Raw genomic sequence first — 23,713 nt, 5'->3', positions numbered from 1 at the left:
TTCAGAAAGTTATTGTCATAAAATCATCGTATATGGCGTATAGTGGGACCTTCACTGGCGATGGAAAATCTACCGGCTATTTTTTATTGTCTGTATTCATAGCTATGTATGGATTGAGTACATTTATACTTGCGATTCATTTCGTTTATCGATATATAATTATCTGCAGGTGTATATTACAATTCCAAGAATTCGTACCTCGTCATTGTTTCACAATGACTTAATTTGTAATTATCATACCGTAAGGTCTTTGAAACTATGATAAATTCTATAATTCTATGTTTCTAAAATTATAATCACAGAATTGTATGTATGTTTCTTTCAGACCAAATCAACAGCATTTGTTCTCTTCTCTTCGATGGAGAATTGCATGGATTGTGGCTATTATTGCATGGGGTCTAGTATACTTCCTTATCACTTATTTAGCGTTTTCTCCAAACCAAAGATTCTACAATTTTGCCAGAGCATCAGTACTTTCCAGAACAAATCACGATATTAACGAATTGGGATTCTTCTGCGTCTTTCTTTACGTAAGGAACTATCATTAGTCACTAATTAAAGGCAGCATACCATGAATCTGATGTAGTCTGGATTTCTCAGGGAAAGTTTCTATACGAGGTCGTAGATTGCGGAAAATCACGTGGCTCCGCTCATCTTTCCGTGATCGTCGTAAGAAATTCCATGGGAATCGTTTTAGTTCCTACGAGGTACTTTAGAACGCGCCCTCTATGTGCACCTCCCGTTCCCCTCACCAGTCTATCCACTAGTTTTACTTGAATAGAGGCTGATGAGGAGACCTGATTGATCCTCGAAAGCTTTCCCGCTCTTTGATGCGGCGCGTGCGCAAGGGTGGCGCGACGCATCAAAGAAACGTGCAACGCAAGTCGTAGCGTGAAAAAAACGGCGGTTTCCGGGCCGTTTTTTTTTTGCTGCGAGTACGGAGAGATTAGGGAAACCACCCGGTTTTCCACAAATTACGACCCTGTAAAGAGCCTTTTCATAAAAAAATTCATGCCACTATTAGATCCATGCTTTGCTGCCTTTAAGTCAATTTATTTCTCTTTTATTTTCTTCTCCTTATAGTGCATTAAAAAGGACGGTTACAGTGCTAGTTATGACGACAGAAAGAGACAAGCCAGCGACAGTAGCGTATACATATTTGGAGTTATTTCAATTAGGAAAGAAAGGGTGCTAAGCACTGTAATGTATTTACAAAGGACTCTCACTTGCTGCATAAGCGCAACCTTAACGATGTCATCGAAATTTGTCTAATGAGATTGCTTCCAGGCGTAGTACGCATTTTGATTAGAGGTAAATTTACCAAGAAAACGGCACGCATACGTATTGTGTTATGGTTCGATTTAAGTGCTGTTAGGTCGTGATAAAAGCAGCATGAATTACAAGTCCTGAGTCGTGAATTAGTGCATGACGGCACGATGTGACGCGTCATGGCGACAAATTGAGTGATGTGAACTCGTTATTTGTCTTCTTTAGTAGCCGAGGGTGAATTTCTACCCTCAGCCCCGGCTTTCAACTATCCCTACATTTCGATATCTTCGGAATTTCGGATAAAAAAAAAGTCGGAAATCAGAGCCTTAGGTATAAAAAATCGTTAGCAATTTCAGCTTAAGGGCTGAAAGGAACTTAATAGAAGCGTTTCCTTACCTTACCGTACGCAGTACCACCGAGTATTAGTATAAACCATCATAAATAGTTAGTTTTAGACCGCGATCGGCATCATCAACCGTACTCTAACGATTTAATTTTTAATTTTTAATTGTTAAAGGCATCATCCCACGAATCTGGGGTGGTACGGATTTCAGCTGGAGAATTCTTATACGGGGTCGTAGATTATGGAGAGGAGAGTAATTCCGTCCATTTTTTCCTGATTGGCATAAAAAAACGCCACGGAAAATGTGGCGCGTGCACAAGGCTGGCGCGCTCCAATCGAACTCGTCGAAAATAGCACGCCGGAACGGTCGAAGCCGTATCTTCCGGGCCGTTTTTTACGTCAATTAAGAAGAAATGGACGGAGTCACCCACATCTCTATAATCTACGACTCCGTGTAGGCATAACTCACCTGAAACCCGCATAACCCCAGATTCGTGGGCTGATGCCTCTAACATAACCGTCAAAAAAAAAAAAAAGAAAAACAGGAAGGATACCGCGGACGCCACCAAACAAAAGATTGACTCACACCATGACCTGCTTCCAGAAAAAAACGATCAAACTAAAAACAAACCTGCAAAATGAAGACAAAGGCAAAGTCGTGGCAAAGTACTTTTCCAGTAGTTTTGCCTACTGCTCCGTTCTAGGGAGGCTCTAAAATTTTTGATCAAAGATATTCACTTTTTGACCCATTTTATATTTAATTCTGCTAGGTTAGGCATCCTTCCTTCTTATAATTACCCCTCTTCAAACTCGTTAAACTGAAAAAATTCTTTTTCACCAGTTCTGTAGTTCCCTGAAATGCCGGCAAAACTTCTTTATTACTTCAGTTTGTAGGAATTAAGATTTGTCCCTCACATTGCGTGCAATTTTGCATTCAGTAGCAGCCGTGTATTCGTTGCAAGACGACAAAAACGCCGATTTACCTTTTTTCTCCTTAATTTGATTCATTTTGGTGTATACAACTGGAGATCACATCGGCTGATTTGCGATGTGACGAGATCTACCACTTAGCTTATTTTAAACTTCGAAAAACCTTCACAAAACAACCTATTTTCTAAATCGCCGGCAGCTATAAATTAGGGCTCAACCTTACAGATAATTGCACCCTTGAGGATAAATGAAATTTGGTGACAAACAAAGTGCACGGAAAGTGAAGTTGTAATTAAATTTTCGTAGAATAGCCGTCTTTCTAAACATTTAGGCCCCACATTTATAGTAGATTCAAGAGTTTCAAGATTTTCAGAACATCAGAAAAGATTTAGTACGAGATTCCATCGGAGAATAATTTTTTGAGATCAAATACACTAGTTTTTTTCATTATTTACTCGGATTCTTGAACTTTTGTTACCGAACAATGAGAAATGTTCGTAATGTTTTCACAAAACATTTCTGTGGCTCTTACCGAACATTTCCATATTTGAAGTACACCATTTAGTTCGGGAAGAAATTATTAACGATCGGCATAGAAATTTAATTGGATTTTTGAAGTTCTAGTTTTAATTTGAAATTTGGAAATTTTGAGTTCTCCTCCGGCTACAACCACCGAGAATCCGGACATTTATCGCTGTCCATCAGGCATCTCCCATCAAAGCTTAGCGATCTTCCCACTGTTTCCTCGCAAACTGATACTCTTATACTATACTTAGAAACAAAACGATAGCAACGACACATTTAGAGAACAGTTAATCATGAGAATAGAAACGAAGTGCTTTTAAAATCTTGACAAATAAAATTATTTGCTTACTTTGACTTCATACTTACGTACACATTTAAAAGTACCACGTTTCTAGACTTAAACGTTTAGCATAGGTTGTTGATAGCTACTCAAAAATTCGGGCAACTAGTCACAAAGAGCAAAGTTGTGTAATAAACAAATTAAACAAATTAAACAAACATATTAAGTAAAAAAAACCCACGTATTTTTTCAAATAGTAACATTAGGGAACGGAATGCTACCTAAAATAACTATTAGGTTGTTCGGATATAAACGAGACTTTCGAAACTTTACGAATTTCGAACAGCAATTTGGACAGTTTTGTTTCCATTTTGTTGCTGACGTTTTCCTGTATATTTTACTTTCTTTTTTGTTTATTTTTGATTTCTGTAATATTTTTTATTTCATAAAAATTTTTTATTCCATAGAAATAAAAATTTATTTGTTTATTTATTTATTATTTTTATTTTATTGGAGATGTGATTTCGCAAAGTCAATGCCACAAATGGTTTCAACGCTTTGAAAATGGAAATGAGGGCCTAGAAGACGAAGAACACCGACGTCGTCCTCAAGTGGTAGACGACGAATTACTGAAGAAGGCGATCGAGTCTGATCCGACACAAACTACAAGAAAACTTGCCCTAGAATTCGAATGTTCGAATTCGACAATTGACGAGCATTTACATACAATCGGGAAGACAAATCGGTGCTGCAAATGGGTTCCTCATAAGCTGAGTGATGAAAATAAAGCTGCCCGTAAATCGAAAAAAAAATCGAAGAGTTGGGCTGGGAAGTTTTGCCGCATCCGCCGTATATTCCGGACTTGGCTCCTTCGGACTACCATCTATTTCGATCGATGCATCACGGATTGTCGGAGAAAAAGTTCAACAATATCGACGAAGTCCGATCTTGGGTCGCATCATACTTCGACTCACAGCGAACCAAATTCTTCGAGGACGGCATCCACAACCTGCATGATCGATGACGAAGCGTTGTTGATAGTTGTGGAGAATATTGTTTGGGATAAAGATTTGTTATAAAAAATTTTGTGATGTATGAAAGTTTGAGTCGAAAGTCTCGTTTATATCCGAACAACCTAATAGTTCTCTAATAAAATCCCGTACTAAATCTTTTGTAGCTGGGAAAACAAGCCTTCTAATTAACTTGAAATGTACCATATCTGCCAGGTTCTGAAAACCTTGAAACTCTCAAACGTACTATAAATGCGGTGCCAAAATGTTTATAAAGAAGGCTACTTTACAAAAATTTAATTACAACTTCACTTTTCATGTACTTTGTTTGTCACCAAATTTCATATATCCCCAAGGGTGTAATTATCTATTAGGCTGGCCACTAGTGTGTAGGTACCGGTAATTTCAAGAATAAGCGCATTTGTAAAAGTTTTTCAGAGTTGAGGCATGAGTTTTTTCGTTTGCTGGCGAAGAATTGCTGTGATTACTGTAGTTAGCATCCTTTTGAGAAAGGTTCCAGAATTTAAAAGCATCACCCCAGGAATCTGAGGTGGTACGGATTTTAGGTGGGTTATGCCTACACGAGGTCGTAGAATATGGAGAAGAGGGTCCGTCCATTTCTTGCTAACTGGCGTAAAAAACGGCCCGGAAAATGCGGCGCGTGCAAGGCTGGTGTGTTCCAATCGAACTCTTTGCAGAAAGTAGCGCGCCGGAACGCTCGAAGCCATATCTTTCGAGCCGTTTTTTACGCCAATTAGAAAGAATTGGACGTAATCACCCTTCTCTTCATAGTCTACGATCCCGTATACGAATACTCCACCGGAAATCCGTACCACGCCAGATTCGTGGGGTGATGCCTTTAATTGCGACAACAAAAAGTCCTAATAATGCACAGAAACACACCAAAATAAAGGAGAAATTCAAATCCTACAAACTAAGATCTTAGAGCTGCCCTAACAATAAAAAAAAGTAAGTTGAGAAAAAGTGACACTATGCGCCACCGCGATACAACACGTTACACACCGACGGTACCGATAAATTAATATTAATAATAATAAATTCATAGATAATAAATAATAAGAAAAGATAATAAATAATAGTAAAAGATAATGAATTTTTAAGAGTCTGTGATACGGAAACCTATACGCACATATGTAGGTGCGATGGGAAGGAGCCGGACTCAGGTGAACGGGGTCTGGGTCACGGGATTCAGATCAAGTGATAAGGATCCCTTTGGCAACCGTGCAAAAGTGAACAGGGTCCCTTTGCCAAGCGTCCAAAAATGAAGGGGGCCGGGGCACCGGCACAGACTATCGCATAGGGACAAACGTACCTGACAGATTAATTGTTGGGTTCCCTATACCACTACGCTTTGCATCTCGTCAAAAAAAAAGTCCACTTTCCCGAGGAATTTTATGAGACAACTTCCAGAAAAAAGAAAAAAATACATTCATTCTGGTATTTTGAGAAGTGCTCCCTAAGCTTTTTGAAAAATGTCGTGAGGACAGCTCTAAACTATTACAAGACTGGTAACCGTTTTCTCGAAGGTTCTATACTGTACTAAAGCAATTTTTCAGGAATCTATTGGTGATGAACATATCGTATACATCTGTTATTGTGCCGGTTTGATTGTAATGATGATTATGATGGTTTTTACGTTCGCTGTAATGATATACTGCGGTATTCAAACAATTCGTAAGCTTGATCGAATAGCGCTTAGCGATAAAACTCGTAAACTTCAACATCAGTTGCTAAGGGCGCTCATTGCTCAGGTAAATAAGCAGTTAATGACTTATTTTTAATACATTAAGGTTCTTTCACTCCCAGGAAAGCTCACTCATGTTTATACAAAGCAATAAATAGCTAAGGATCCTTTTTTCTGCAAAATTCACCTTTGTACAATGCTAAATTCAAAGTGATTCTTGGACAGCTCCATACGTTGCACTGTTAAAGGCATCACTCCACGAATCTGGGATGGTACGGATTTCCTGTGGAATATTCGTCTACGGGATCGTAGATTATTGAGAGAAGGGTGATTCCGTTCATTTCTTCTCAATTGCTTTAGGAAACGGCTCGGAAGACACGGCTTCGAGCGTTCCGGCGCACTATTTTCCACAAGGAGTTCGATTGGAGCGCGCCAACCTTGTGCACGCGACGCATTTTCCGTTCCGCCATTCGGCAATTAGGAAGAAATGGACGGAATCACCCATCTCTCCATAATCTACGACCCCGTATACGAGTACTCCACCGGAAATCCGTACCACTCCAGATTCGTGGGGGTGATGCCTTTAAGTACGTCTACTGAAGTGCAAAAGGCTTCCGCGCTCCAATCGAACTCCTACATTCTGCAGAGAAGAAAATTCCGCTAAAAATAGAAAACTAACTATTTTGTAGCACATTAAGAGGAGCAAAGACTAGTGGGAACTTTTTCATATTTCGCCAAAAGGACTTAACGGAATTATTGCGGAACACGTTTTTTTCCCTAATCTGATAAGAGTAGGTGTAATGTGTTCAGCCATCTTCCAACTTAAAATATTTAGTTTACACCCTCGACTATTTAGTTCCAACTTTTTCGTTGTTTCCAAAACAAAATGCACAACGTTTTGTATGATTTAATGGTCCAACAACATGACGTGATAGAATTCCAACATATACATGGCGTGAAAATTTTTTGCACGGATGACGGCGGCGACACAAATGCCAATGGAAAGTGCATTACGGTCATCTGGACGACAATTTTTTCTCGTACTCGTGGCTACATTCTACATTTTGTGCAAGTTAGAATAGGACTTTTTTTTGAGCGCTAGAAATAAAATGCAGACAAATTTAACTCTAACTAAACTATAGCAACTCACTCTACATTTTGAAGTGACACTGTGAACAAATTGAAAAGAAAAAATTCTAAGTAGGTTCTTACTGTAAACATTTACCTATAATCAACTGAAGTTATTAAGAGAACTGCCAACTTTTTCGCCGTTCTTAGAAGCCTAAACAGAGGTTGATTAGAACTTTCCTTACGGAACAATTTATTTCGTTAAGTGCTACAGTGCTAGAAAAAAAAAACTACAAACAAAAAAATAGAATAAATGTGAGATTTTTCCAATCAACCTCTATTGAGGCCCCCAGCAGACGATAAAAAAGTCGAGTTTGAAGTGAGGCTAATAAAAGTTTTATCTAAAAACCTCGAAGAAATTTCTTGCAGCCACTTTTTTTTTTTGAAAAAAAATCTTCAGGCATGCATTCCTTTCATATTCTCATATTTGCCTCGATTCTTAATCTTTTCAATGGTTATAAAGGGATCTTCAGATAACATGTAAGTGAATTGATTTTTATCGTTAATTTTCTTACATATATAATTCAAGGATTAGAAAGTGGTTAGAATTTGACAATGGGCAAAAATACTGTAAAGAGAAGGATGAGAACTGTAGCCGAAGAACTATGAAAATAATGAAAATAGTATAGACAGTCGCTTATTTTTTCCATGAGCTGAAAAAAGGTGAAGTGTAGTTGGGGGAACACTCACCCGGGCTCTTATTTCTGGAAACTCTAATTTCCTCTTTTCCGCTTAGTAACTTTAGCCCGCATGTCATAGATCCTCTAACACGGGAAATTGACGAATCGCAGAGAATCCGTGGATTCAGGTTGTAGATTGTGGAATCCAGTGTAGCTCCGCTCGCTCCGTCTTGATCGTCGTGAAAAATGGCGTGGGAACAACGTTTTTCCCTACGAGGTGCGTTAGAGCACGTCATTCTTGTACACGCTCCGGTCCCCTCAGCTGCCTAATTATCGGTTTTACTTGAATAGGCTGATGAGTAGACCTAATTAATCTTTGAAACTTCGCTCATTGACGCGGCGCGAAGAGTGGGGACTGCTTCGAAAAAACACAGTATTCCACACCGTTTTCTAGGAGGATAAGCAAAAGTTGAGCGGAGCTGCTCTGGGATCCGCAATCTACAACCCAAATTCTTCGGGTCCCCATTGATTTCCTATTACTTCTAATCTCCTGATACGCTGCCTTTATCCAGGTCAGTTTAGAAGAAATTTTTCCGCGGAAGAAAAGGTTGTTTGTTCTTTCTCTCTCGGAACTCTTCTGAGAATATTGGTAAAATAAAGCATCGTTAATGATTTATTGTTACTATTTTCTGCCTAATTGGTTTACAGTCAATGATTTGTGTCATTTAGTTGTAAAGGTTAAGTACTAACGAGAATAGAGTTCCTAGAAGATAATTATGGGTGTAATAGGGGAATGAATCTAAAAAAAAAAAGTTGGCAGGACCAAAAACCATCCGCATCTAACTAATCGATAACGTTGCCAATTTTGTCGGTAACAACTTTCGACTTTTTCTACAGTACTCCCATCAAGTTCACGATTGTCAAAACGTATTATTTTCCATGTATTTTTTTTTATTTTCCACGTAATATGGCACAAGCAGTCGCGCTCGAATCAACTCGGTTCCCACCCGCACCCAGGTGTCAGCGAGCGTGCCACAGCACTGAAGCCTATGGCTATTGCGTAGCGCGAAGGCGGGGCTGAAAAAGGGTCCCACCACGCAGGTGATTACTGTCAACGCACAGAAGTACAATGGAATGCAACACAAAAATCACACGTTTTTGACTGGACTGCTCAGAAGCCACTTGGATACGTGCGTCAAGCTTTTCTGAAGCGTTGATGGGCTGGCAGAAAAAAGGAATGCGTCAGAATTACATTCCCTAAGAAATCTTTGCGTTTTTTTTCCAGACGGGGCCAGTTTTTTTTCTAGATGAAAGGGTCACATGATTCACATCAGCGGTCCAAAATGGGTTACAGGTGCAATAGCAACTCTGCTTTCTGCTAGAAATCCATCAAATTAAAAGATCACAAGAAAAGTAACCTTTTCCCAACTTGTCGCTACAATTGATTTTTAACGCTTCCATTATTTCAGATCTTACTCTTGGGTACCGTATCTTATCTCACTGTACACATTTCTAGATCCTATAGTATTTATTATTTTTATTCCAAATTTTCGACAACGACTTTTCTGTATGTTACCGAATGTGAAAAGGAATGGAAGTATTTTTACGACGACCAGAGAAATGCGGCAACGGAATTAATCAAATCCTCTTTTTTCCCCCTTTGTTTACAGTTTCATGTCAGAGTTCTTATTTTACGGCTTTGTTCATTATTTGAAAAGTTGAGCCATTTAATTGAAATGTTAAATTATTCCATGGCGACGGTTGTTCTTTCGCCGCAAATCTAAACACAATTACGAATTAGTTACAAAACAAGTACACGTACATGTGAGCACATAGAATTTTGATTAATGTACTATCGTTAATAAATTTGAAATAAAAAAATTAATTAATAGGAGCGAGCCATGTAGAGTTAGTTATTCATAGCTCTGCTTTAGTTTAAGAATAATTGTTAACATTTGGAGCTGGAGAAGGTGGGAGAAAGCTAAAGTTTGGAACTGGAAGTTAGAAAGACGGATGAAACTTCACTGCAGAGTAAGTACATACGTGAAAAAATGTCATGATTGGATTACTCCGTGAGCCGAATTCTCCATATTGATCATAACAAGAAGTAGAAGATCTGAAATATAAAATTCGTTCAATTTCTCATAATCCATTTCAAATCGATAAGGCTCAATTTAGCATGAAGAGCTTTACCTTGCAAAACCACTTCGTTCATCGGAAAATCCTTATGATGTACTATAATCGAGCCAAAACGAGCTGACGCTTGGTGCAATTGCGTAAACGGTCGCGCTCGAAGTGGCGCGGTAAAGCAAGCGGCGGCCATCGAGATGGGACCCATATTCTTGAGGCCGGTTGCATGATCCGCATGCAGGTCCCGCCTCAACCTTTCGAGCTGCTTACGCAGTTCCACTGTGTTTAAAGGCGTCATCCCACGAATCTGAGGTGGTACGGATTTCAGGTTGAGTATTCGTATACGGGATCGTAGATTAAGGAGTGGGGGATGATTCCGTTCATTTCTTCCTAATTGCCGTAAAAAAAAACGGCCCGGAAGATACGGCTTCGAGCTTTCCGGCGCGATATTTTCCACGAGTTCGATTGGAGCGCGCCAGCCGTGCGCACACGCCGCATCATCCGGCCCGTTTTTTACGCCAATTAGCAAGAAATGGACGGAATCACCCACCTCTCCGTAATGATGCCTTTAAGGTCGTTCTAACGCAACTACAACGTCTCATAACCATCTGTTTTAGGATAACAGGTGTATGTCCACAAACATGTTTTTAGAGACTTCCACAGAACAACGATCCACGATCAGTAATTTCCTCTACTTCCAGAAAAATAAATTAATCAAACCTTAGTGAATGCGAATGACCCTTTTAGTAAATTCGGTACATAATTTATTAAGATAATGTACTTGTTTGCACAGTGGGGTCAAAATTACAGGAAGCACTGTGCAGCTGCGTGATAGTTGCGCTCGAAGCGGTGCGGTGGAGTGTAGCAGTTAGGATTGAGTGAGGACCCATGCTGGGACCTTTCATTCCTGCCATCCGCAATGGACCAACATCGATTCCAACCGCAGCACAGTTCACGTTGTTCCTGGAAAGAATTTGCGAAGTCTTCAACCGATGAGTGTCCGCGTTAGTAGACACGGAACAGCTTAACTGTGGTGAGAACCGAAAATCAGGAACAAAAACGCAAACAAACACCAAAAATGCATAAATCAACGCATTAATGCATGGAAATGTAGGTGTTTCCCACCAGTGTTGATTGTGGAAAATGTTCCATGTGACAGTATGTGCTGGTAGGTTCCTCAATAATTCAAATAGTCTTCGTCTCAGCTCCGATCCTAAGCTTTTGTAAAAGTTTTATTTAGCTGCTCTCTTCGTGATAACTGCAACCTCACCTCCTACAGGTGGGAATTTTTCCAAAGATTTTTATTTTTCCTACTCCAAGATAGTATGGATGTTTGATTTTCGATAAACTTCGGTATAATAAGATGCTGTACTGACTCTCGATGTGGTGTACACGAGCTTATTGACCTTTTTATTCTCTGACGTTTCGGCAAACGTCAGCTAGTTAAGAACTACTTGTACGATACCATCTGTACAACAACAAACTGTATTATTTGTTCCACAGCCAGCGATTGAGATTCGGTGTAATCTACCTGATTTCTTGCACGAACTGTGGCGACGACAAATGTTGATGATACAGTGCTACTCTTACGCATTCAAACCAAAAAGCATGCGAGACCCAGTGATTCGTCACGGATATCGACATCTTTAGCACCCATAGAACACAAAGTTTATCTTGAAATTAGGGCAAGAATCTTGATTTCGTGCATTTGCGTAGGCGGCTGTGCTCGTAGCTGCATGACTGAGCCGACGGTTGACGTCGATAGTTAGCTTCACTCGAACTGCAGCAGTAGGTGGTGCTAGCGAGGGTCTTCTCTTGGTCCCAACCTATACGCTCCACCGCACCGCTTCCAGCGCAACCGCTCGCGATCTGAAACGATTCACGTAGAAATTCCTAAGATAAATCACAAGGAAGAATGTCTCTCCATTACGCGGAAATTTGCACCACATCTTGGATGGATCTTCTGATTTGATCTGAGACATCCGGATCAGTCACCGCGAGGAAGCTTAGTTGTGTCAAAAATACCTGAAGCGCTTAATTGCAATTCCGTAAGTGGCTGCGCTCAAAGTGACGTGATAACCCTGTTCATCTCTGCAGATCAATGGGAACTAGAAAAGGTCCGACCTCAAGAGCTACGCAATTCCGCTAGCTACAGGTTTTTTGACGCGGCTTTAAATGAATAGATACTTACGCGGGAAAAATTATAGGACTCAAAACTAGGGGACTCTCATGTCCGTAGAATGATGTAGTCGGCGATTTTCTGTAAAGTGAATCGAGTTTTGCTCAAGGCAACCCAAAGTCCTATCAAAATTCCTACATCTTCACGTCCCGCAGTGACTTGTCCGTTTATTAAAAATCCACCGTGGGCGTCTGCGTCAAGACTAATTTAAGGGCAGCATACCACGAATCTGACATGATATGGATTTCCCGTGGAGAGCTTCCATATAGGGTCGTAGATTGCAGAACACCAGGCGGTTCCGCTCGTCTTTCTCTAGTCGCTGTAAAAGCGGCCGGGAAGCTTATGGAAGTTTTTTTTTACGACAGCTTGAATTGCAACTCGCCACCCTTTTGCATGCGCCGCATCAACGAGCGAGCCTTTCAGGATCAATAAGGTCTGTTCAACTAGTGAATAGACTGTTGAGGCAAACGGAGCGTGTACAAAGAGGCGCGTTCTAACGCACGTCGTAGGAGCTAAAGTGATTCCCATGCCCTTTCTTACGACGTCCACGGAGAAGTGAGCAGAACCACCTGGTTTACCGCAGTCTACGGCTCCGTATAGAAGTTTTCCATGAGAAATCCATACCGTGTCAGATTCATGATATGCTGCCTTCAACTCAAAGTCTCGTCGATCTCAAAACGGTCACGAGACGATAACATTGTTACGGTAGATGCGTTGACAAGGAGTGGTGGCGAGACCGAGATGACTAGCAACAGTTGTGTACTCTGTAGTTGTAAACAGCAATATTTTTGGCTTTTAAGCCACGAAATCGAACTGTGATAAAAGATTTTGATATTTTTCCATGTAATGTAAATTTCTACTTTAGAATCTAGCCCGCAAAGACTTCAAAAGCCCGTCATAATTTTGTTTATATATGGTTGAAATTCACGTTTATATTTTCATTTGCGATTTATTTTTATTTTTTATTTATTTATTTATTATTTTTTTATGGGGCGGTGTGGCGCAGTGGGTTAGAGATCCGTTGTAGCCACACTGTAGAGGATTCGAATCCGCCCTAGTGCTCACCAGGCCTTTCATCCCTCCGAGCTCGATAAATTGGTATCAGACTTGTCTGGGAGGATAAAAACACCGATTTGATCATCGGCTGGCCCGCGCAATTCATTGTATAGGCCAACACGCGTTCCAAAACTTCAACGATTACGGATTCGTGGTCACTTACTAGTCACTTAATACGCCAGTGACTTTATCCAGTATCCTTTTTATTTTTTTATTTTTATTAACTTTGTTAATCGTATCGTAACGAACAATTGGCGGCACTGCTAAAATACACTTGCCGTCATCTGCAAGCGATTAAAAACCACCCTACATCTACGAGTTTCTAACTGTCTGAATTCACCTGCACTTGATTACAGAGTGTCCAAAAAATATGATCTCTGGACCGTGTCGTCCTGCATGCGAGCAGGATTGCCGCTTTGTGAGTTTTCTTTTTCGTGTTCTGTTTCTAGAATTTTCGCAGTGATCATTATTTTAAACGTTTTTTCTAGGGTCCAACATGTGATGCTATGGACTGCACAGGACTAGAAAAATGCTTCTGCAAAGATGGCTACGTATTACGTGACTTGAACAGTAGAAGTTTGGGATGTGTTTTGCCAGAGAAATGTCCATGTTTGAAAAAAAGACAATGAACGTGTGGTCATATAAAACTATTCCCGGGATAAAAATGTGATTGTGAAAAAATTTCTGATGCATTGGACTAAAATATTGTCACATGAAGTGTAGTCGGGTCAAAACGGCATGAAGCACGGGGCATTTGCGTGCGCGCTCGAAACGCGCTAAGGAGGCAACAGTTGGGACCGAGGTGGGACCATCGCAAACAGCAGCGATGGGTGGTGCTAGCAAGGGTTCCAGTTCACTCCTAACCGCTACGCTCCACCGCACCGCCTCAAGAGTAATTGCACCGTGCTTTATGTCGTTTTGACCCCACAACAGGTATGGAAGAAGCACAGCAAATAATCTATTTTTCTTGCTCTTTGAATTCCCTAACTTTTTCTAGGACTTTCACACAAAAAGGAGGAAATTACTAGTGCAACTCCCACTTTGGATTCGGAAACTCTCGGATCCGATTTCCTCATGAATGTTACCACTGAGAAGAATTTAACTTGTGCAGCAGTTAAGAGTAACTGTCGGCGGCAAAGATCTGTGAGCTGGCACAGTTGCGCAAGCGGCTGCTTTCGTAGCTCCGCTGTGCAGCGGTTGGAATCCAGAGGGGACCCTCACTAGCACCACCCATCGTTGCAGTTCGAATAAAGCTAACGCTTGACGCCAATCGCAATCTCAATCGCGCTGTATCAATCGCAGCCGCTTACGGAACTGCACGAAATTTCATGCCGTTTTGACCCGACTATACCTCTTTCGAGGCTGCTACACCAAATCCAGGCAGGATTGTCAATGTTATGATTACGTCAACATTGTTTTGATGAACAAAGTGATTGCAGTGGGTCACTATTTTCAAAACAAACAAAGAGAAGGTTGTTTTATTTCTAGATGAAGCGTGGATACTTTTGGTGATGTGTAAGTGGTGATTTTGACTCTGGTAGAAATAACTGCTTCCCTACCAAGAAGAATTATATTTCACTTTAGTCTGGAAAAAAGAAGTAAAGCCACCGGAATTCACATTGAAAGATGTGACATTAGCGAAGTGAGTATATTTTCTGGGGACGTGCAGGGAAATGAGCTCAGTCTACAGTGGAATCAAGCCGAGTCAAGTTGAGTCAAATCGACATTAAGTTGTTGTGTAACTGCACAGGAGGTTGCGCATGCGGTTGTTTTCCTCTGACTTCGATGGGGTTACGGAATTGAACTGCGCCATTTCGCAACGGATTACCGCAAATACACCACAAGTTAGGACGTACTGAAGCCAGTAAATAATTTGTACCATTTTGTTCTAGGCTTTTTTTTTCAACGTTTTCTGGACTTGAATTTTGTGATGGCAGAGTTTGAGCCGCTTGGAGAGCTAAGGAATTTGTCTATTGCTCCAGCTGTGCTAAATGTAGACCTTAATCATAGTTCATGATTAATCCATCTGATAGAGAAAAGTTTACTGGAAATTTAGGAGATATGGTAGGTTTGCACAATCGGGCTAAGGTGATTCAGTGTTAGACAGGCTTGTTGCGCTCGGGTCGAATTGGTCGGGAACCTTGCGCTGTTGTTGCGCAGGCGACGGGGTGGAGCGCGGCGATTGAAATCGATGAGTGACTCCAATAATATCTGCAGTCCCGGAAAGTTAACTAACGCCATATCTCGATCCAAACCGCCAGCTCTACCGCGTCGCTTTGAGCTGCGCTAGCTTCATTTCGCCTTCACAACCCAGCGGAATATTTATTTATTTATTTATTTACTTATTTATTTATTTATTCGCATACACACCAAAAAGGAAAAAAACACATTTGTCTATGTCAGGATAGTTAAGAAAAAATCGGCAAACTCATCGTCAATGGGGCCTGACGCAGTCCTTTTTGTGGCGGAAACGCATCAACATGTCGTTCTCCTACTCCAGAAATTGGTATCGAAAGCAAGGGATAGATAGGCCAGTCACTTGAGAAGAATCGATCAGAGATGAATTAAATGAACGCTAGAGTGGATCCGAAGAGATGCAAAACATCCTTGAGTGAGATCGACAACGTAATGGAATGATTTTTTCGCTGTACGGATGGAACAGCTGAGATCTATGATACTTCTACGGACATCTCAGTTGTCTACTGTGAGGACAAGGGATGAGGTCCACCGGAAAAGGTCCTGGAGCTGTTTTTCAGTGAAGACGTACCCTTTAGGTAAATAAGTAAAACTGATTACTGTACAGATCGTGTATGTGCGTATGTGAGTGTGCGTGTGCGTGCGTCCGTCCGTCCGTCTGCGCGTCTGTCTGTGCGTTCATGCGTGCGTGCAACACTTCTTAGCCGACCAAGATTTGTAGCTAACTTAAAAACTGTCCCAATTGAAGTTTTACAATATTGATTGATCCTATGTGAATAAAACAAGAGTAGAGGAAATTTCCTCATTAAACAGTGCTCATTCATAAATTAACCATCCAATGATCTCAGTGCTCTATTTCCTTCCGTGTACATGTACAGATTTACAAAACCAGGCTGTATCACGTGCTCTGCAGAGCGTTACCATTTTTATCGGTTACTATAACGCCGGATGTGTACATTATTGCCGGTACCAGCAACCAATTGGTTAACCATCGAGTTGAGAATGAGAGTCCATTTCCAGTTGTGATAAAGGTAAGCAATTTATTCGAATCTTCATTGTATTTGAGCTTCTATAAGATCCCTGATTTTATTTGTACAAGAAACTCAAAAACGGAAATGAATCTTTGGTTTTCTGAATAAAATGTCTGGTCTTTAATATTATTATTTGTTTAATATTTCGCTAGTTCTACTGAGATGCAGTTGAGTTGATTTTGAATTTGATACTTTTTAATGACAGGTTAAAAATCCTGAAGAGAAATATACGGAAGAAGTAGTACTAGGTAATGATATAATAACAAATAAATAATTAATTCAAACAAAAGGATCAACTAAAGTCTCTGGCGTATCAATCCGCCTGGGATGCGGCAACGCGTTTTACTGGAATTCGTGATCGTTGCGGCTTTTGGAAAGCGTGTTGGCCTATACAATGACTTGCGGGGGTCAGCCGATGATCAAGTCAGTGTTTTTATCCTCCCAGACCAGTCTGGTACCAATTTATCGACTCTGGAGGGATGAAAGACTGGCTGGCGCTGGGACGGTTTCGAACCATCGACCGTGTGGCTAGAACGGATCTCTAACCAATTGTACCAAACCCGTCCCTTAAAGGCATCACTCCACGAATCTGAGGTGGTACGGATTCCAGGTGGAATATTCGTACACGGCATAGTAGATTATGGAGAGGTGATTCCGTCCATTCCTTTCTAATTGCCGCAAAAAACGGCCCGGCGCGTGCTCAAAGCTGGTGCGCTCCAATCGAACTTCTTGTAGAAAATGGCGCGCCGGAACGCTCGAAGCCGTATCTTTCGGGCCGTTTTTTACGGCAATTAGGAAGATATGGACGGGATCACCCTTCTCTCCATAATCTACGATCCCGTGCATGAATGTTCCACCTGAAATCCGTACCAGCTCAGATTCGTGGGGCGATGTCTTTAAATAACTAATAAACAAATAATAATAATAAATAATAATATTACGAAACAATATTGACATGAAATAATAGTAATCTCAATCTATTAAAACTAATAAAAAGTGGACTTATATCTTAGCAGAGTTTCTCATCTTTTCAAACTGCACACTTTCTAGTTAAAGTAGAAAGAATTGAAAAATCATAGTCTAAACCATACAACATTATAAGCTTCTAAAATATAAAAGTTTTGTAAGAATCATTATGGCCTTGGGACCTTGCTCCAGATATTCCAATGCATGTTAAGGTTCTCGCCACGGCACCAAAACGCTTTTTAATATCAAAAAATAATTTCTTCATAGATCAGAAGTCTTCTATTAATGTTGAGGTTTGTCGCTGTTGAATTTTTTGTACTCGGTGTTCGTTGTTTTTAGTAATAGACACAATATTTTATTTACAATTTTTGTTTGTTTCCTTATTACTTATAACTTATTTATTACTTGTGCCTATAAAAAAGACCTGATAAGTTATCTGCTTATCGATGCACTTAGTTCATGCCCGGTGCAGGATATTTATGTGATCCAACAGTTTGCAGAAATGCTGGTACCAGTTTAGTATCTTTGCCACAAAAGTAAAGTAAAAAAGTACAAAAGATTACTTCTTCATTATAATTATTTATTTATTAATAATTAGTGTTTATATTAGTACTTTTTATTATTATTTACATCTCTATTTAATCTTCTTTAAGATAAAGTTGTTAGCTGGTCCGATACGATCTCACCGTCTGGATTTCCTAATTCTTCCCTGTATCAACATTCTGGATCCTAACTGGAAAAGTAATCCTGTCGCCGCATTTAATTCCCCATACCGACCTATTTATAGACATGTTCGGTGAGTCCATGAGAAAATCGCCAAAACGTTGCCATGACATCACACAGTTTTATGTATGTTGGAAATAATTTTACATTGTAACAGATGACGTCCCGTGACGAAATTTAAAGGTAACATACAGTAGGAATCTGAAATGGTGTTTGGATTTTTCCACGAGAAGATATGCTGTGGGTGTAGCTTTACTTATGTATGACGGAGATTACGCTCAATTCCTCCTAGGTATCTAGAAAAGAGCGTGGGAAACAGTGCTGTCGCACCGGATCCCCTAACGAGCCACCTAGCAACGCGTCACAGCAGTGGAAGTAGGTGTACGCGCTAAATCTGCGAAGCGGCGAACAATCAATGGATTACTGGCGCTGTTTTTTGCGTTCGCTCGCAAACACAGAGCGTACGCGTACTCTCGCAGGCGTGGACGTTCATACATGCGCCGTAGGAGGATTTCGGTACGACAACATCCTTTTCCAGGATTGTTAAGGGCATAGGGGGACTTACCGTGCCCGTAATTGTCCAAAACCTCAATCCTATCATTTCGTGGAGAGATCAACCAACATCATCAATCTCATGTTGTGCTACCTTTAAGCTTTCCACAGTCAAGTTGTGCAGTTTTTCTTGATTTTATGACTTCTATTCCAGCTACAAAGCTCCTCGCCCTTGGAGCACGGCCGTTGACGACATTTTTCGGTCTACGTTTGAGGTTAGTGTCAGATATAATAGAAGTATTACAACTAGTGGAAGCCGTTGAATGGCTATCGTAAGGGATTGTCCTATTAAAGTAGGAATTTATCGATTCACTATTTATTTGTTGTTTTCTTCTGAAATACAAGATAGTACAGTTATAAATAAGGATCAAGACATGGTGTTGAGTGAATACACGAGGAAGAAGTAGCTCAACGCAGTTAGATCTTAACCTCATGCATCCACGGAAGACCCAACTACATTTTCTATGATGTGCTCTTGGACTTTGGGCGTGGCTTACAGAAATGGTAAAGGAAGCCCTTCTTAAATCCTGGGATGAAGTGAAAGCGCTTATTGTAGTTTAAATAGCATACACACGTGTAAAGAGGAGTTTCGTCGTTTTTATTCTATAAATCCATTTCGCACGTTTTAATTTCGCTATTTTTCCATGGATAAAAAAAGTAAATCATCGGATATATTGATTTCTCCGAATCTAAATCTTTTGGTTCCTGGATTCTTAGACATTTTCGTTGCTGTTTCTGGAAACAATTTCTTGAATCCTACTAAACAAGGCCAAAAAAAAACTAGCAATGGGGATCTCACTGACTGGTGCTTTGATGATTTTTTTAATTAGCAGAAAATGCAGCAATAATCCAAGCAATCACTCTAAAAGGCTGCTTTTGCGCTACTTTTTCCTCATTTTTGATCCTTAATTTTTATCCTAGTTTGTTTCGAGAAATTTCTGGAACGGTTAATGAGCGTCCAGACAGTCGGAGTCAATCTATACGTGAAGCAAATCCTTAAAAAGCTGTCCGATGCAGTGCGAGAAAAACGTCCAAAACGCCTCGAAGTCAAGTTGTTCCATGACAACGTGGGACCTCACCACGGCAAAGTATGCGGCAAGTTCTGGATGGTCTAGACTGGACGACCGTGACCCGTCCCTATTGCCAGGACCTTGTCCCATCTGACAATCACCCAGGGTCCTGAAGAATCATCTGGGCGGAGAAACGTTCCCGGACCTCGATGTGACCTTAAAAACGTACTTAAAAACTTTTCGTCGTCCTAGACCTTCTCCTGGAAGAAATGCATTGAGAGTTTACCTATTAAGTGGCTACACGTAGCTGATAGCGATGTTAATTACAATGCTCGATTTGTACCAATAAAATTCTAGATTTTTTGAAATTTTCTTCAAATTGGGGAAAAAGAGATGTGCAAATATCCAATATTTGTAAAGGGACGCGTCTTCTGGTAAATGAATCTTTGCGCAGTTTAAAAATTTTTCCTCACAAGAAAAGGGGAACTTCAGCGTTACACTGTTACCTACATGCGATCAATGGATGTCCGGGATTTTCTTTGAAATTTTCCAAAAATTAAAAGACATGAGGAAAATTGAACCAGATTTCATTCCGATGTGTTCACTTTTTTTGATGTAGTAGTGAGCGCAAGCGTATACCCGTGGGACCTCAACGAACACACTCATAGAAAATATCGACTAAACTTCATATGGAAATGTTCAGGCGTTTTTTTTCACTCATTTCGCTCGATGAAAAGTAGAAATAGTACGATTTTTTTACAAAAGGCGATAAAATTTCTCAATTTTTTTTCCGAGTTTTTATAAATTTTGTATCGTTAGGTGATGCAAAAATGCAGACAACGTCTAAATCAAAAGACATCCAATTCTAAAAAGCAAAAATAGTGTGATTTTTTGCTCAAGGCGATAAAATTTCTCAAGTTTTTATCGTTTATTCTCACGTTATAGATAACTGAGCCAGACATACTGTAATTCCTTTCAGATATCGGAAAATATATCGAAAGTCTATGAAGAAACGGGGATTTTCTCTTCGAAGCGAGTACGTAGGAAATTTCATCTTTTTGCCTCTCCTTTTTCCTGTTTTTTCCGTGTTTTCCCTTCTTGGTGCTACTGAAATTTCAAGACCTCATCGACGATTTTCAGGAGAATATTACCTTAAATGAATTCATTGTGCTCGACCAAGTGTTTGGACAAAATCTTGAAAAGGAACAAGTAAGAAAATCCAAGTAGTAGTGTATGTAAGTCTGTAAACAATGGGTTAATTAATTTTTAATTCAGAATATTCCATGAAAATTCCAGCTATTTATCCAATTTTATTTAATCCTATGCCATTTTTAGTATTCCATAAATATGTACACTGCTTCGAATTCCACTGTAAAATAAAACCGTATGGAAAATTTTAGTTGTTTGTTCCCCTCTGGGAGAATTTCTGTGAATTCCTTTAAAAAATTTCATATACCAAATAAAAATTTTCAATTTTTATTATGCGTTGCGAGTGATATCGATTGTGAAAATACACGTAGAAGAATGATAGCGAAGATCAAATTACCTAATTATGTTACAAATGTACATGTGATGTTAATTAAAAGGATGAATATCGATTATTTACGGAGAATTCTCTCCATAACTAGGCATAGATAAGAAGATTACAAGCTTTTAAAGTATCAAAGACAAGACAAGTTGAAAGAAAGATCCGATAGAAGTTTTTTTTTCTCGGATGAGATGATTGATCAGATTTTTTCCCCTAAGGGAAAGGAGAGAAACGTACAAGTCACTAATCCATATGCAGGTGACATTCATTCTTAAAGAACCGGAAAATTCTCGATAAAACACGATAACGGTGGTAACTCGAGAAAATACCTCAAAAAACAAAAAGAAAAAAAAAGAAATTCCAGCAAGGAAAAAAAAGCAAAAATAGCACATGTAGAATACTCTGTAGCGATGCACAAAAAGCTTTTTTGTTCTCACCGGGAAACATTCGGCAACAATTCCAGGAATTGATGAAAGTTTTAAATGCACTTTGATAAGCAGATATTCATATTACTGTATGGACAGTTTCCCTCAGATCAATCCGGCGGATCAATAATGATATAACGGGGAGAAAATCCTAACGGATTTCAATTCGTGAGAGCGCCGCACAACGTTCAGCACTTAGCAAAGAATTCCGTCCGAGAGAATCACCAGGGGAAATAGTACCGAGACAGTAACCCCAACAAGTGTACTGTAATCACGTGATGCGTGATTATTGTAAAGCGTTTCATTCAAGCGTTTCTCCGCTTCAACACGTTTCTCTTCCATTTGACGTTCAGCTTCGGCCTTTTTCGTCTCCTGTTCCAATTCTTCTTTTTGTTTCTTTTCCGCCTCCTGTTTTTCACGTTCCTCTCTTTCTCGTTTCTTAGTTTTAGGATCTGGAAACGATGTTCAGGATGATGGCACTGTTCAAAGGTTCATTATTTGCTTTTTATAAAAATATAAAAATATAAATAAGTACATGAGAATGTAATTTTACAAACTCATTAACCTTTATAAGGTTCGTCAGCTACCGGCGCTGGAGTGGTCTTCTTCTTCCCTCCGAGTCTTTCCTTCATCTGCTGAATCCATTCCTCTTTTCCGCTGGATACAAGGAGTACTTTGGATCCGTAGCGTTCTTCTGGCGGTTTCTTACTGATTGCTGTAAACAAATATAAACATCGCTTTCGACAATAAAGAAACTCAATACTTGTGCGAGAATTGATCCCATCCCACCTCAGGGAGCCTTGAGACATTACTTCAGAATTTAGCAGAAGTTACAGTTCCTAAGTTGTTAAGCGGTTATCAAACTGGTCTGCAACAGATTAACACCGACAATTTTTCATCCCCGTTCAGTCTGAAGACGTCTATTCGATCGGGGACCAGTTCTCGCACAAATAATTCCCGCAGATCGAAACCTTACCAATGTCGCAATTCTTTCCACCATAGCCATCTTTGCAATCACAGAAATACGAACTAAATCCAGCTGTTGTTCTGCACGTGCCATTATGTAGGCATGGATTCACATCACATGGTCCTAAAAAGAGTGGATGTGATTAGAACTGGGATGCAAATACTTCGTTAAAAGCAGCACACCAAGAACATGACGTGATGATGGGATCGGCGGGAAAAGCTAGAGATGTGAGTTGCAAATTACGCATTTGCGATGGTTCCGCTCGTTTCTCCCTAATTTTTGTGAAAAACGGCGTGGGAACCGCTTTAGTTCCTACGAGATACGTTAGGACGCGCTTCTTTGTAAATTTTCTGCTCCCCCTGGCTACCTATTCATAGGTTTTTCATAAATAGACCAATGAGAAGACCTCATTGATCCTCGACCGCTCGCATGGGGATGCGGCGCGCACGCAAGGGTGGCGCGTTGCAACTGATTTCGTAGGAAAAAGTGACATCTTTCACAACGTTTTTTATGACGACTGAAGGGAGATGAGCGGAACCACCCCGAATCTGGCAAACTACAAGCTTAGTCCTAGCTTTTCCTGCGATTTTACCACCACATCAGATTCCTACTATGTTGAATTCAAGTATAGAATCGACCACGCTTACTTTGATCACATTTTGGTCCGCCGAATCCTGGAGCACAGTAGCATTCGTAGGTCGCTTTACCTTTTTGCACTTTTGCAGTGCATGTAGCACCGTTTTGACATGGATTTGTTGCGCATGGGTCGAAATCTGAAAATTTATGTACGTACTTCCTGCAGCGGAGGTCCTAGCACGAAAAAAAGGTGCTGAGAAGAAATTTTGAAAAGAAACTGTCAAACATAAACGAATGATTATACGCGTAATACGCAACAGAAATACAAAATAGAAAATTCAAGATTCTCTTCGTTTCTGGACGTCATCATATGAAACACCTTCTTTGAAATCCTCGAACTCACCGATTTTTTCCGTACAGTTAGTGCCCGTAAAACCTGCTTGACATTTACAATAATGCGTATTTTTCTTCCATACAAAGATACATGTGCCATTGTTTTGGCAAGGATTCGCCACAGCACAAATATCGGTGAGATTAGGCTCTGAAATAGTTGACAAAAGTTAA

At 40.1% G+C, this 23,713-nt stretch overlaps 2 protein-coding genes across 4 annotated transcripts in view; one reads left to right on the top strand and one right to left on the bottom strand.

Moving 5' to 3' along the window:
* Positions 1-13,545: 13,545 nt before the first annotated feature.
* RB195_015890 (uncharacterized protein) lies at positions 13,546-20,940 on the top strand (the record flags this gene model as incomplete). 2 transcript variants are annotated; one of them, XM_064206814.1, is made up of 12 exons in its annotated part: positions 13,546-13,593; positions 13,664-13,751; positions 14,173-14,318; positions 14,615-14,690; positions 14,760-14,817; positions 16,285-16,402; positions 17,581-17,661; positions 18,022-18,164; positions 18,798-18,858; positions 20,633-20,689; positions 20,794-20,862; positions 20,929-20,940. In XM_064206814.1, the coding sequence occupies 12 exons, from the start codon at positions 13,546-13,548 to the stop codon at positions 20,938-20,940; spliced, it is 957 nt and encodes a 318-aa protein (XP_064062695.1). The 2 variants fall into 2 exon arrangements, with proteins under 2 accessions (XP_064062695.1, XP_064062696.1); XM_064206815.1 differs by lacking the exons at positions 13,546-13,593; positions 13,664-13,751; positions 14,173-14,318 and having other exon boundaries at positions 14,687-14,690.
* Positions 20,941-21,801: 861 nt separating this feature from the next.
* Positions 21,802-23,713, bottom strand: part of RB195_015889 (uncharacterized protein) — a gene marked incomplete at both ends in the record, with an annotated part of 16,521 nt that continues 14,609 nt past the window's right edge. For both annotated transcript variants that reach the window (XM_064206812.1, XM_064206813.1), the window contains 5 exons: positions 21,802-22,058; positions 22,172-22,321; positions 22,583-22,696; positions 23,221-23,346; positions 23,553-23,690. In XM_064206812.1, coding sequence (XP_064062693.1) covers positions 21,802-22,058; positions 22,172-22,321; positions 22,583-22,696; positions 23,221-23,346; positions 23,553-23,690 — 785 coding nt within the window. The remainder of the gene's footprint in view (positions 22,059-22,171; positions 22,322-22,582; positions 22,697-23,220; positions 23,347-23,552; positions 23,691-23,713) is intronic.

This window comes from Necator americanus, chromosome V (assembly GCF_031761385.1).
Source record: "Necator americanus strain Aroian chromosome V, whole genome shotgun sequence".
Classification (NCBI taxonomy): Eukaryota; Metazoa; Nematoda; class Chromadorea; order Rhabditida; family Ancylostomatidae; genus Necator; species Necator americanus.
This window is presented reverse-complemented; position numbering and strand designations above follow the sequence as displayed.